The sequence below is a fragment of the Oncorhynchus gorbuscha genome, linkage group LG20 (assembly GCF_021184085.1).
Source record: "Oncorhynchus gorbuscha isolate QuinsamMale2020 ecotype Even-year linkage group LG20, OgorEven_v1.0, whole genome shotgun sequence".
NCBI classification, from domain to species: Eukaryota; Metazoa; Chordata; class Actinopteri; order Salmoniformes; family Salmonidae; genus Oncorhynchus; species Oncorhynchus gorbuscha.
The window spans coordinates 30,269,294-30,281,955 of NC_060192.1; the positions used below are offsets into that span (position 1 = coordinate 30,269,294).

General features: G+C 47.5%; 1 protein-coding gene and 1 non-coding gene across 2 annotated transcripts; one reads left to right on the forward strand and one right to left on the reverse strand.

Moving 5' to 3' along the window:
- The first annotated feature begins 2,111 nt into the window (after positions 1–2,111).
- LOC124006719 (endosialin-like) lies at positions 2,112–5,204 on the forward strand. The gene has a single exon (XM_046316833.1). The coding sequence runs from the start codon at positions 2,304–2,306 to the stop codon at positions 4,386–4,388; it is 2,085 nt and encodes a 694-aa protein (XP_046172789.1). The 5' UTR covers positions 2,112–2,303; the 3' UTR covers positions 4,389–5,204.
- Positions 5,205–12,194: 6,990 nt separating this feature from the next.
- On the reverse strand, positions 12,195–12,276 carry trnas-gcu. The gene has a single exon. It is a non-coding gene; the product is annotated as a tRNA-Ser (tRNA).
- Between the last annotated feature and the right edge of the window lie 386 nt (positions 12,277–12,662).

The window sequence follows — 12,662 nt, forward strand, 5'->3', positions numbered from 1 at the left end:
CACTGTATTGTAGGCCTAAACACTCAGTGATTGGAGGAGCAGACACTGATTCAGTGATTGGAGGAGCAGACACTGTATTGTAGGCCTAAACACTCAGTGATTGGAGGAGCAGACACTGTATTGTAGGCCTAAACACTCAGTGATTGGAGGAGCAGACACTGTATTGTAGGCCTAAACACTCAGTGATTGGAGGAGCAGACACTGTATTGTAGGCCTAAACACTCAGTGATTGGAGGAGCAGACACTGTATTGTAGGCCTAAACACTCAGTGATTGGAGGAGCAGACACTGTATTGTAGGCCTAAACACTCAGTGATTGGAGGAGCAGACACTGTATTGTAGGCCTAAACACTCAGTGATTGGAGGAGCAGACACTGTATTGTAGGCCTAAACACTCAGTGATTGGAGGAGCAGACACTGTATTGTAGGCCTAAACACTCAGTGATTGGAGGAGCAGACACTGTATTGTAGGCCTAAACACTCAGTGATTGGAGGAGCAGACACTGTATTGTAGGCCTAAACACTCAGTGATTGGAGGAGCAGACACTGTATTGTAGGCCTAAACACTCAGTGATTGGAGGAGCAGACACTGTATTGTAGGCCTAAACACTCAGTGATTGGAGGAGCAGACACTGTATTGTAGGCCTAAACACTCAGTGATTGGAGGAGCAGACACTGTATTGTAGGCCTAAACACTCAGTGATTGGAGGAGCAGACACTGTATTGTAGGCCTAAACACTCAGTGATTGGAGGAGCAGACACTGTATTGTAGGCCTAAACACTCAGTGATTGGAGGAGCAGACAAGGTATTGATCAGTTTCCTATCACTACGTCAACAGACAAGAGCTAACCGGACCTTCACATTGGTCATTCCAAAATGAAGATGAAATGATGACCAAAAAAAACAGATATTCAAACAGTGTTTTGACATCTGTGGCGTCTCAGAAGGTCATGTGCCTGAAATAACCCACAATACAAATTCACCCAGATGTCAACAGCAGGAAAGACATATTCTTCTATGTGTATTATACTAAGCCCTTGGCACGGTACTGTATCTAGCCTACTAGCATTATGGAAAATACGATCTGGTAGCCATCTGGAAGGATATTGTCCTGAACCAGAATTGTTTGACTTGGAAAAGACCAGTACGATTTCAGACTGTTTGAAACATACTGTATTTTGCCCCAGGGATGGTCAAAAATATCAGGCTAATACTTGCTGTGACAGTGATGCAGTAGTGAGTCCCACAGTATTGGAAACCAAAGGTGGACTTCATTTAGAAACGGTTGGAAAATAGACAAAGAGAAGAAAAACAGCTATTGCTTGAACTCTGTGACTGTTGGATAACCTGTAAACTGGTACAGTGGTATTGGTAACGCCACTGTGAACTCCCTTGCTCCTTTTCATCCTGACCCTAAAAAGCTCTGCACACAAACTATTTGTCTGCATACTTTCCATTTCCCACAGATTATGTAAACCTGCGTAGTCACACATCTTGACCCAATCATCCAACACTGTACCAATGTTTCACATTTCGAGGCATCATGAGTGTGTCAAGAATGAACATCTATTCATCATATTTGTTTTTTTGTTTTTGTTGGGGGGGGGGGGATAAATCCAGCCACGTGTAAACTCTCTAAACGTAACAGCCAACAGACGTTTGAAAAAGAGTGACGATTTTTTTACGAGAATCTGGACATGGAATTCAGTACCTGAGATGGTTTGTTTTCACGGTTGAATATACATCAGAAAGAGAATGGAAACGCCTAGACTGTAGGAAAGATCGGTCATTAGAACAAAAACAATTGTAAGTTTTGACAGTCTCCACTCTTTATCCGCCTGAGAAACTGGGAAAATGAATCAGTTTCCATTATTGTGGCTGGAGCTGAAGAACTTGTTGTGGTGGGGGGGTGGTTGGTAGCAGGGTTGCGAGTCATTCCCTTAAAGTTATGAAAACCATACGGCACAAGAGAAAACCATCGTCCAGCACAGCAACCCCCCCCCCCCTCCTCCACACAGTCAGTCATTACCCAGCCCCTCTTCCAAAAACACACAATCCTTTTTCCTTTACATACCCTCCTTCTTTCTTTCTCCCCTCCCTCCCGTCTCTTTTCTTTCTCCTGCAGATCAGTTAGAATGCTGCTACCAAGGCAGAGGTAGACCGGCAGGGAGCTCAGGAGAAAGGCCTCTGACTAAATGTAAGAGAATAGTTTTGTTTGGGGGAAAGTTGTGGAGTATTGAAAAAAAAAGCAGGAAGAAAAAAAGTATTACTTAGAGAAAGGTGTAGTTAGGTGAGAAAAGACAATGGTACAGATGGGGAAGATGAGCTGTGCCTTGCGCTCCTGTGCTCTTCTGGCAGTCTTGTGTGCCTGCTGGCCTCCCTGGACTCTGGGACAAGAGCTGCAGGAACAAGATGCCCTCTGCACTGCAGATGGCTGCTACGCCGTCTATTTCCAACGGAAGACTTTTCGGGAATCTGCAAGGTTCTGCAAGGACAAACGTGGTTCCCTGGCAACCCTAAAGAGTTCTGAGGAAGCGGCTATGGTCCATGAGCTCCTTTCGTCGGTGGAGCAGCGCGGCCCTCGGGCCAGGGTCAGACTGTGGATTGGGCTCCATCGCCAGCCCAGGCAGTGCTCTGCCACACGCCCACTCAGGGGATTCCAATGGATCACAGGTGAACAGGACACCCAGTACAGAAACTGGCTGAGAGCGGACTCACCTAGTACCTGTGCCGCACCCCGCTGTGTCGTCATAAGTGTCAACACTGCTGCTGACACCCGGGAGCAGCACGACAACTTCAAATGGCTGGATGGCTCCTGCTCACTGGCTGTAGATGGATTCATGTGTCACTACAACTACCGGGGGATGTGCCCTTCTCTGAAGAGTGAGGGAGGGGGACCTGCACTGTATACCACCCCTTTCAACCTGCTCAGCACCATCCTCACTCACATCCCCTTTGGTTCAGTAGCCACCTTGCCATGCCCAGATAATGAAGACAGCTTAGGAGAACAGTCTGTTCTTTGCATGCTGAGGGAGGATGGTAGTGTGGGCTGGTCAAAGGATGCCCCCCTCTGCTCTGATGGCCCCCAGGACTGGTGTGAAGAGGAAAATGGTGGCTGTGAGCATTTCTGTCAGAATGCTGACACACACTATTACTGTGAGTGCTCTGAAGGCTTCACACTGGCAGAGGACGGCCAGACCTGCCAGCCGAACCATTCCTGTGGCACGGCCAACTGTGAGTTTGACTGTGAAGAGAATACTAAAGGATTCCGCTGCAAATGTCCAAATGGTTACCTGTTAGCACCTGGTGGACGCAACTGCCTGGATGTTGATGAGTGTATGCAGGCGCCCTGCCCTCATATCTGTGTAAATGCTCCTGGGACATTTGAGTGTCGCTGCAATGAGGGCTACGAGCCTGATGAAGACGGAGAATGTGTGGATGTCGATGAATGCAAAGATTCCAGCAGCTGTGCACACAGATGTGAGAACACCCCTGGTTCCTATGCCTGCCACTGCCGCCAAGGCTTCACTGAGCTGCCCGATGATCCAGGCTTATGCCAGGACATTGATGATTGTCAGATCTCCACAAGCTGCCACCAGAAGTGTCTCAACTATGTGGGTGGGTTTGAGTGCTATTGTGAGGCAGGGTACGAGCTGCAGTCAGACCAGTATTCCTGTATGGCCATTCCAGAGGGTGAACATGAGTATTCATCCACAGCTACCTCATCCTACCAAACCTCTTTCTCCTGGGTCCCCGAATTCCCAGAGTGGGTTACCGACACCACAGCTTTGGAGTGGCTGACAGAGCAGACCAGCCTTGAGAGGCTTCCTACTGAGAAGACAGCCTCTATGCCAGTTCCACACAGGCCGTCGAATGACTATAACTCACACTGGGATGTTCTCACACGGAGAAAGCCCGCTCAGAACACTGTCACACCCTTGCCCAGCTCATCCTCCCAGGAAGATGATGTCACTCAAAGCCAAGCAGGTGATCCCTCAGTGGTGCCCAGCGTTAGTGACAGCCACCACCCAGCAGTCCAGAATGACAGGGGGGCTGGGAGAGTGGTAGAAACCCCAGACAGTAACTCTGAGATTAAGGCCGCCACCACCCCCACCATCACACTCAGAGTCCCACTTCCAGCCCAAACAACAGCATTCGCATTAGGGGCAGAGCGGCCTGACAGTAAGGGCAAAAGGAAGCAGGACAAGAGCTGGCTTCTCGTAGCACTCCTGGTGCCCCTGTGTGTTTTCATTGTGGTGATGCTGGCTCTGGGCATTGTGTACTGCACTAGCTGTGCTGTAGAACAAAACAAGAGAATCACTGACTGTTACCGCTGGATCGTCACCTCCAAATCAGAGAACAAGAACAAGGCGAAATCTCCTGCTTGACCAATAGAGGGCATACTGACTTTTTAATGAACAGTTCTGAATAGGGGGGGGATGAATAAAGGGTTAAATAAAGAACAGGATCCAGACCACCCTTCTGATGGCCTCTGCTGCTATCACAGTGAAACTGAACCCCTGCGGAACATTCTAGTGTCTCTGTCTGAAGTTAATCTACAAATAGTGCTTATTAATTATGACAACATAAATGAAGTGCTGTTTTTTTTAGGTGTTGTAAAGATCTGATAAATGCTTCTGAAGGGGAGATGACTTTATCGAGAGGAAGGGGTTCATATTTCACTGCTAGTAGTGCTTCTGAAGACAGGGGAGATGACTTTATCGAGAGGAAGGGGTTCATGTTTCACTGCTAGTGCTTCTGAAGACAGGGGAGATGACTTTATCGAGAGGAAGGGGTTCATGTTTCACTGCTAGTGCTTCTGAAGACAGGGGAGATGACTTTATCGAGAGGAAGGGGTTCATGTTTCACTGCTAGTGCTTATTTCGCCACCATCAGAAAAATGTCTTAAACAATTATTAATTTAGCAGGTGCTAAAGTGTATTGTAGACCTTGTTATTGAGGTTACTGATAATCAACAGAATAAACTTCAGAGTATTAATTTAAGAAACCTAGATGAGAAACAAGCCCATAACATTTATTGAGAAGAAACATGTGCAAGCAAAATGCTCCAATTGCAGAATATTTGAATGTGTTGCCTTTTGTAATGTGTACCCACTTTTGTTAGTTAGGCCTAAATTGAATTATGTCCTTCTAGATTCGTTGCACTGAGTATGCATTGGATTTGAATAAAAATCAATAAACCATTTCTGTATTGTTTGACTGACACACCTCATGCCGTGAAAACGATGATGAATAGAGTGGGCCAGCTTGTAGTCCTAAAACAGAGTAGTCCTAAAACAGAGTAGTCCTAAAACAGAGTAGTCCTAAAACAGAGTAGTCCTAAAACAGAGTAGTCCTAAAACAGAGTAGTCCTAAAACAGAGTTCCCTCTGGTTTGTTCAGACATATCTATGGGGAAAAGGAATGGGGAAAGTGTCATGCAGGTGAAAGAGGACCCAAAAGCGACTTAACAGAAACAGAGTTTATTTAAATCCAAACAGGGAATAACAAAAATCCTCTAGTCTGTAGAGGGGAATAACTAGAGAAGCGGCCACAGACTGCAGGTCGCTTCGGGTAGGCGCAGGCCGTAGTTGATAGAGCCACCTGCTCACACGCAGCATCTGATGAAGGCAAAAAACACGACAGGACAGGGCGAAACACAATCACAGCATGGTGAATACAAAACAAGGAACCGACGGGACAGGAACGGATCACAAAGGAATAAATAGGGACTCTAATCAGGGGAAAGGATCGGGAACAGGTGTGGGAAGACTAAATGATGATTAGGGGAATAGGAACAGCTGGGAGCAGGAACGGAACGATAGAGAGAAGAGAGAGCGAGAGAGTGAGAGAGGGAGGGGGAGAGAGAGGGATAGAAGGAGGGAAAGAACCAAATAAGACCAGCAGAGGGAAACGAATAGCATGGGGAGCACAGGGACAAGACATGATAATAAATGACAAACATGACAGTACCCCCCACTCACCGAGCGCCTCCTGGCGCACTCGAGGAGGAATCCTGGCGGCAACGGAGGAAATCATCGATGAGTGAACGGTCCAGCACGTCCCGAGACGGAACCCAACTCCTCTCCTCAGGACCGTAACCCTCCCAATCCACTAGGTATTGGTGACCCCGTCCCCGAGAACGCATGTCCATGATCTTATGTACCTTGTAAATAGGTGCGCTCTCGACAAGGACGGGAGGGGGGAGGGAAGACGAACGGGGTGCGAAGAAAGGGCTTAACACAGGAGACATGGAAGACAGGATGGACGCGACGAAGATGTCGCGGAAGAAGCAGTCGCACAGCGACAGGATTGACGACCTGGGAGACACGGAACGGACCAATGAACCGCGGAGTCAACTTACGAGAAGCTGTCGTAAGAGGAAGGTTGCGAGTGGAAAGCCACACTCTCTGGCCGCAACAATACCTTGGACTCTTAATCCTGCGTTTATTGGCGGCTCTCACCGTCTGTGCCCTGTAACGGCAAAGTGCAGACCTCACCCTCCTCCAGGTGCGCTCACAACGTTGGACAAACGCTTGAGCGGAGGGAACGCTGGACTCGGCAAGCTGGGATGAGAACAGAGGAGGCTGGTAACCCAGACTACTCTGAAACGGAGATAACCCGGTAGCAGACGAAGGAAGCGAATTGTGAGCGTATTCTGCCCAGGGGAGCTGTTCTGCCCAAGACGCAGGGTTTCTGAAAGAAAGGCTGCGTAGTATGCGACCAATCGTCTGATTGGCCCTCTCTGCTTGACCGTTAGACTGGGGATGAAACCCGGAAGAGAGACTGACGGACGCACCAATCAAACGACAGAACTCCCTCCAAAACTGTGACGTGAATTGCGGGCCTCTGTCTGAAACGGCGTCTAACGGGAGGCCATGAATTCTGAATACATTCTCAATAATGATTTGTGCCGTCTCCTTAGCGGAAGGAAGTTTAGCGAGGGGAATGAAATGTGCCGCCTTAGAGAACCTATCGACAACCGTCAGAATCACAGTCTTCCCCGCAGACAAAGGCAGACCGGTAATGAAGTCTAAGGCAATGTGAGACCATGGTCGAGAAGGAATGGGGAGCGGTCTGAGACGACCGGCAGGAGGAGAGTTACCCGACTTAGTCTGCGCGCAGTCCGAACAAGCAGCCACGAAACGGCGCGTGTCACGCTCCTGAGTCGGCCACCAAAAGCGCTGGCGAATAGACGCAAGAGTGCCTCGAACACCGGGATGACCCGCTAACTTGGCAGAGTGAGCCCACTGAAGAACAGCCAGACGAGTGGAAACAGGAACGAAAAGGAGGTTACTAGGACAAGCGCGGGCGACGCAGTGTGCGTGAGTGCTTGCTTAACCTGTCTTTCAATTCCCCAGACTGTTAACCCGACAACACGCCCATAAGGAAGAATCCCCTCGGGATCAGTAGAAGCCACAGAAGAACTAAACAGACGGGATAAGGCATCAGGCTTGGTGTTCTTGCTACCCGGACGGTAAGAAATCACAAACTCGAAACGAGCGAAAAACAACGCCCAACGAGCTTGACGGGCATTAAGTCGTTTGGCAGAACGGATGTACTCAAGGTTCTTATGGTCTGTCCAAACGACAAAAGGAACGGTCGCCCCCTCCAACCACTGTCGCCATTCGCCTAGGGCTAAGCGGATGGCGAGCAGTTCACGGTTACCCACATCATAGTTGCGCTCAGATGGCGACAGGCGATGAGAAAAATAAGCGCAAGGATGAACCTTATCGTCAGACTGGAAGCGCTGGGATAGAATGGCTCCAAAGCCTACCTCTGAAGCGTCAACCTCGACAATGAATTGTCTAGTGACGTCAGGAGTAACGAGGATAGGAGCGGACGTAAAACGTTCTTTAGAAGATCAAAAGCTCCCTGGGCGGAACCGGACCACTTAAAACACGTCTTGACAGAAGTAAGAGCTGTGAGAGGGGCAGCAACTTGACCGAAATTACGAATGAAACGCCGATAGAAATTAGCGAAACCTAAAAGCGCTGCAACTCGACACGTGACCTTGGAACGGGCCAATCACTGACAGCTTGGACCTTAGCGGAATCCATCTGAATGCCTTCAGCGGAAATAACGGAACCGAGAAAAGTAACGGAGGAGACATGAAAAGAGCACTTCTCAGCCTTTACGTAGAGACAATTCTCTAAAAGGCGCTGTAGAACACGTCGAACGTGCTGAACATGAATCTCGAGTGACGGAGAAAAAATCAGGATATCGTCAAGATAGACAAAAACAAAAATGTTCAGCATGTCTCTCAGAACATCATTAACTAATGCCTGAAAAACAGCTGGCGCATTGGCGAGACCGAACGGCAGAACCCGGTACTCAAAATGCCCTAACGGAGTGTTAAACGCCGTTTTCCACTCGTCCCCCTCTCTGATGCGCACGAGATGGTAAGCGTTACGAAGGTCCAACTTAGTAAAGCACCTGGCTCCCTGCAGAATCTCGAAGGCTGATGACATAAGGGGAAGCGGATAACGATTCTTAACCGTTATGTCATTCAGCCCTCGATAATCCACGCAGGGGCGCAGAGTACCGTCCTTCTTCTTAACAAAAAGAACCCCGCCCCGGCCGGAGAAGAAGAAGGCACTATGGTACCGGCGTCAAGAGACACAGACAAATAATCCTCGAGAGCCTTACGTTCGGGAGCCGACAGAGAGTATAGTCTACCTCGAGGAGGAGTGGTCCCCGGAAGGAGATCAATACTACAATCATACGACCGGTGAGGAGGAAGGGAGTTGGCTCGGGACCGACTGAAGACCGTGCGCAGATCATGATATTCCTCCGGCACTCCTGTCAAATCGCCAGGTTCCTCCTGAGAAGTAGGGACAGAAGAAACGGGAGGGATGGCAGACATTAAACACTTCACATGACAAGAAACGTTCCAGGATAGGATAGAATTACTAGACCAATTAATAGAAGGATTATGACATACTAGCCAGGGATGACCCAAAACAACAGGTGTAAACGGTGAACGGAAAATCAAAAAAGAAATAGTCTCACTGTGGTTACCAGATACTGTGAGAGTTAAAGGTAGTGTCTCAAATTTGATACTGGGAAGATGACTACCATCTAAGGCAAACATGGGCGTAGGCCTGTCTAACGGTCTGAAAGGAATGTTATGTTTCCGAACCCATGCTTCGTCCATGAAACAACCCTCAGCCCCAGAGTCAATCAAAGCACTGCATGTAGCACCCGAACCGGTCCAGCGTAGATGGACCGACATAGTAGTACAAGATCTAGATGAAGGGACCTGAGTAGTAGCGCTCACCAGTAGCCCTCCGCTTACTGATGGGCTCTGGCCTCTTACTGGACATGAATTAACAAAATGTCCAGCAACTCCGCAATAGAGGCACAGGCGGTTGGTGATCCTCCGTTCCCTCTCCTTATTCGAGATGCGAATCCCTCCCAGCTGCATGGGCTCAGTCTCAAAGCCAGAGGAGGGAGATGGTTGCGATGCGGAGCAGGGAAACACCGTTGATGCGAGCTCTCTTCCACGAGCCCGGTGACGAAGATCTACCCGTCGTTCTATGCGGATGGCGAGAGCAATCAAAGAGTCCACATCTGAAGGAACCTCCCGGGAGAGAATCTCATCCTTAACCACTGCGTGGAGTCCCTCCAGAAAACGAGCGAGCAGCGCCGGCTCGTTCCACTCACTAGAGGCAGCAAGAGTGCGAAACTCAATGGAATAATCCGTTATGGACCGTTCACCTTGGCATAAGGAAGCCAGGGCCCTAGAAGCCTCCCCACCAAAAACTGAACGGTCAAAAACCCGAATCATCTCCTCATTAAAGTTCTGGAATTTGTTAGAGCAATCAGCCCTTGCCTCCCAGATAGCTGTGCCCCATTCTCGAGCCCGGCCAGTAAGGAGTGAAATGACGTAAGCAACCCGAGCTCTCTCTCTAGAGTATGTGTTGGGTTGGAGAGAGAACACAATCTCACACTGCGTGAGAAAGGAGCGGCACTCAGTGGGCTGCCCGGAGTAGCAAGGTGGGTTATTAACCCTAGGTTCTGGAGGCTCGGCAGGCCAGGAAGTAACAGGTGGCACGAGACGTAGACTCTGGAACTGTCCAGAGAGGTCGGAAACCTGAGCAGCCAGGTTCTCCACGGCATGACGAGCAGCAGACAATTCCTGCTCGTGTCTGCCGAGCATGGCTCCTTGGATCTCGACGGCAGTGTAACGAGCGTCTGAAGTCGCTGGGTCCATTCCTTGGTCGGTTCCTTCTGTCATGCAGGTGAAAGAGGACCCAAAAGCGACTTAACAGAAACAGAGTTTATTTAAATCCAAACAGGGAATAACAAAAATCCTCTAGTCTGTAGAGGGGAATAACTAGAGAAGCGGCCACAGACTGCAGGTCGCTTCGGGTAGGCGCAGGCCGTAGTTGATAGAGCCACCTGCTCACACGCAGCATCTGATGAAGGCAAAAAACACGACAGGACAGGGCGAAACACAATCACAGCATGGTGAATACAAAACAAGGAACCGACGGGACAGGAACGGATCACAAAGGAATAAATAGGGACTCTAATCAGGGGAAAGGATCGGGAACAGGTGTGGGAAGACTAAATGATGATTAGGGGAATAGGAACAGCTGGGAGCAGGAACGGAACGATAGAGAGAAGAGAGAGCGAGAGAGTGAGAGAGGGAGGGGGAGAGAGAGGGATAGAAGGAGGGAAAGAACCAAATAAGACCAGCAGAGGGAAACGAATAGCATGGGGAGCACAGGGACAAGACATGATAATAAATGACAAACATGACAGAAAGAATAGGGTTTCAGGGATAAACACCAAATATAAGGTCTAGGCTTAGGAGATCTTATATTTTGTTGTTCTATGAGATAATATCAGTCAGTTAACATGTCCTTTATGAATTATGAAGCCTTTAAGTGCTTTTCTTTGTAACATATATGCTTCGACATTCATAAAAAGTGACGTTGGCTGATGAAAATGATCACATGGAACAAAATGTATCATAAGATCTCCTAAGTCTGTGTTTACCGCCAACCTTATTTTCAGTGTTTATCCAAAAACCTTACAAAAACGCCATTCATTCCTCCATAGGCTTTGTCCAACGAACCAAATGTACACATACATGTTATTCAATCATTGCACCCACACTGCTCTCGCAATTCAACGAGCGTCTGAGTAGCCAGGCGCTAAAATAGATCTTGGTTCTATTTGTGGAGCTTAATGCGGTGCAAGTCCCACCTCTCCCATCTCCTCGTTGGTTTTTAGGAGCATATACCCACGTGGGTGATTGAAAGATGAACTAAGTTCCACACACCAGTCTATAGTGGTAATGCACCTTAAATTGGTTGCCAACCACCATATGAAGTCCAAAGAAGAAGCCTGAAGAAGGAGAGATTACTAGAAAACAAATGTGTACCCTTTAATCTGTGGATTAATTGTCTTGTGCATTTTAGGTAAAATAACAACCCAATGTTTATATTCCAGGACAAATTACCTAGCAACAAATAAACTAGCTAGCTAAATTGCCATAAATGTTGAATGCTTTTCGACCTGTCCCCAAGTTAATATAGTTGGTCTGGTGTGGGGGGCCAAAATCAACATACGCGCGATGGCACACACGGACGCACGTGCGCGTGAGGTCTGGTCAGCTTGTTTTAGTGGCTACAAAAATAGTCCGTTACAATTTCTCCTATACCCAACACCAAGAGAAATAGTTAAATCTACCTCCTTTTGCCTTTTATTGGGTAATAGCGCCCCCACGCAGTTAGGGTCTAGGCCTACATTTGTAAAATAGGACTATTTCCATGTTTTCTACTGTGACATACAGATTAAAAACTGTATCACTTTCACTAACAAAATAATGTGAGTGTCTTCTAAACATTTAATATTATACATAAACACAATCATCAGGACTTTTACTCAGCCTATACATAATAGTGCTGTAATAGGTTATCATATCCATATTCTTATTTTTCCTCATTTTGGTAACACTTCCTATGAATACCGTATTATACGGATATCTGCATTAAATGGACATTTAGAATGGTTATAGTAGGCAAGGATTTAGAGTACTATATGAACAGGCTGTATAATGCCTTCACTTGTCCTGCTTTATAATACAAATACTATTATTATTCATAATTCGCCGTTATTCTTGTAAAGACTAATAGATCATCGCAACACTTGCAAAAGTAATGGAGAAAAAAATGCAAATGTCGACGAGGATGGGATTCGAACCCACGCGTGCAGAGCACAATGGATTAGCAGTCCATCGCCTTAACCACTCGGCCACCTCGTCGGTTGGAATATCTGCGGAAAATATCTACATTTATCCGTAAAAAATACATTTATGCGCGTTAATAATTTGCTATTATGCTTTGGTTTTCGATTTATTTGCACCAGTTTACTACTGTAGTGAATATACCATTCCAAAACTACGTTTAATTGCTTTGGATTTATACAACATGAGGAGGGATCAGTCCCCATTTCCCAGACAGTTGCGATCGTCGCGGACTAAACGCCCCTCCATGGTGAAAAAAGGTTCATCATAAACTTCCTTCACCGAATGGAGTGGGGTTTAAAAACAGCAGAGAATCTTTGTAATACAGAGCTAGATATATATGGCAGTTTTTGCCTGCAGAATCCGAGTGGATAAGAAAAACTCAAATAGATTGTAACTTGTAT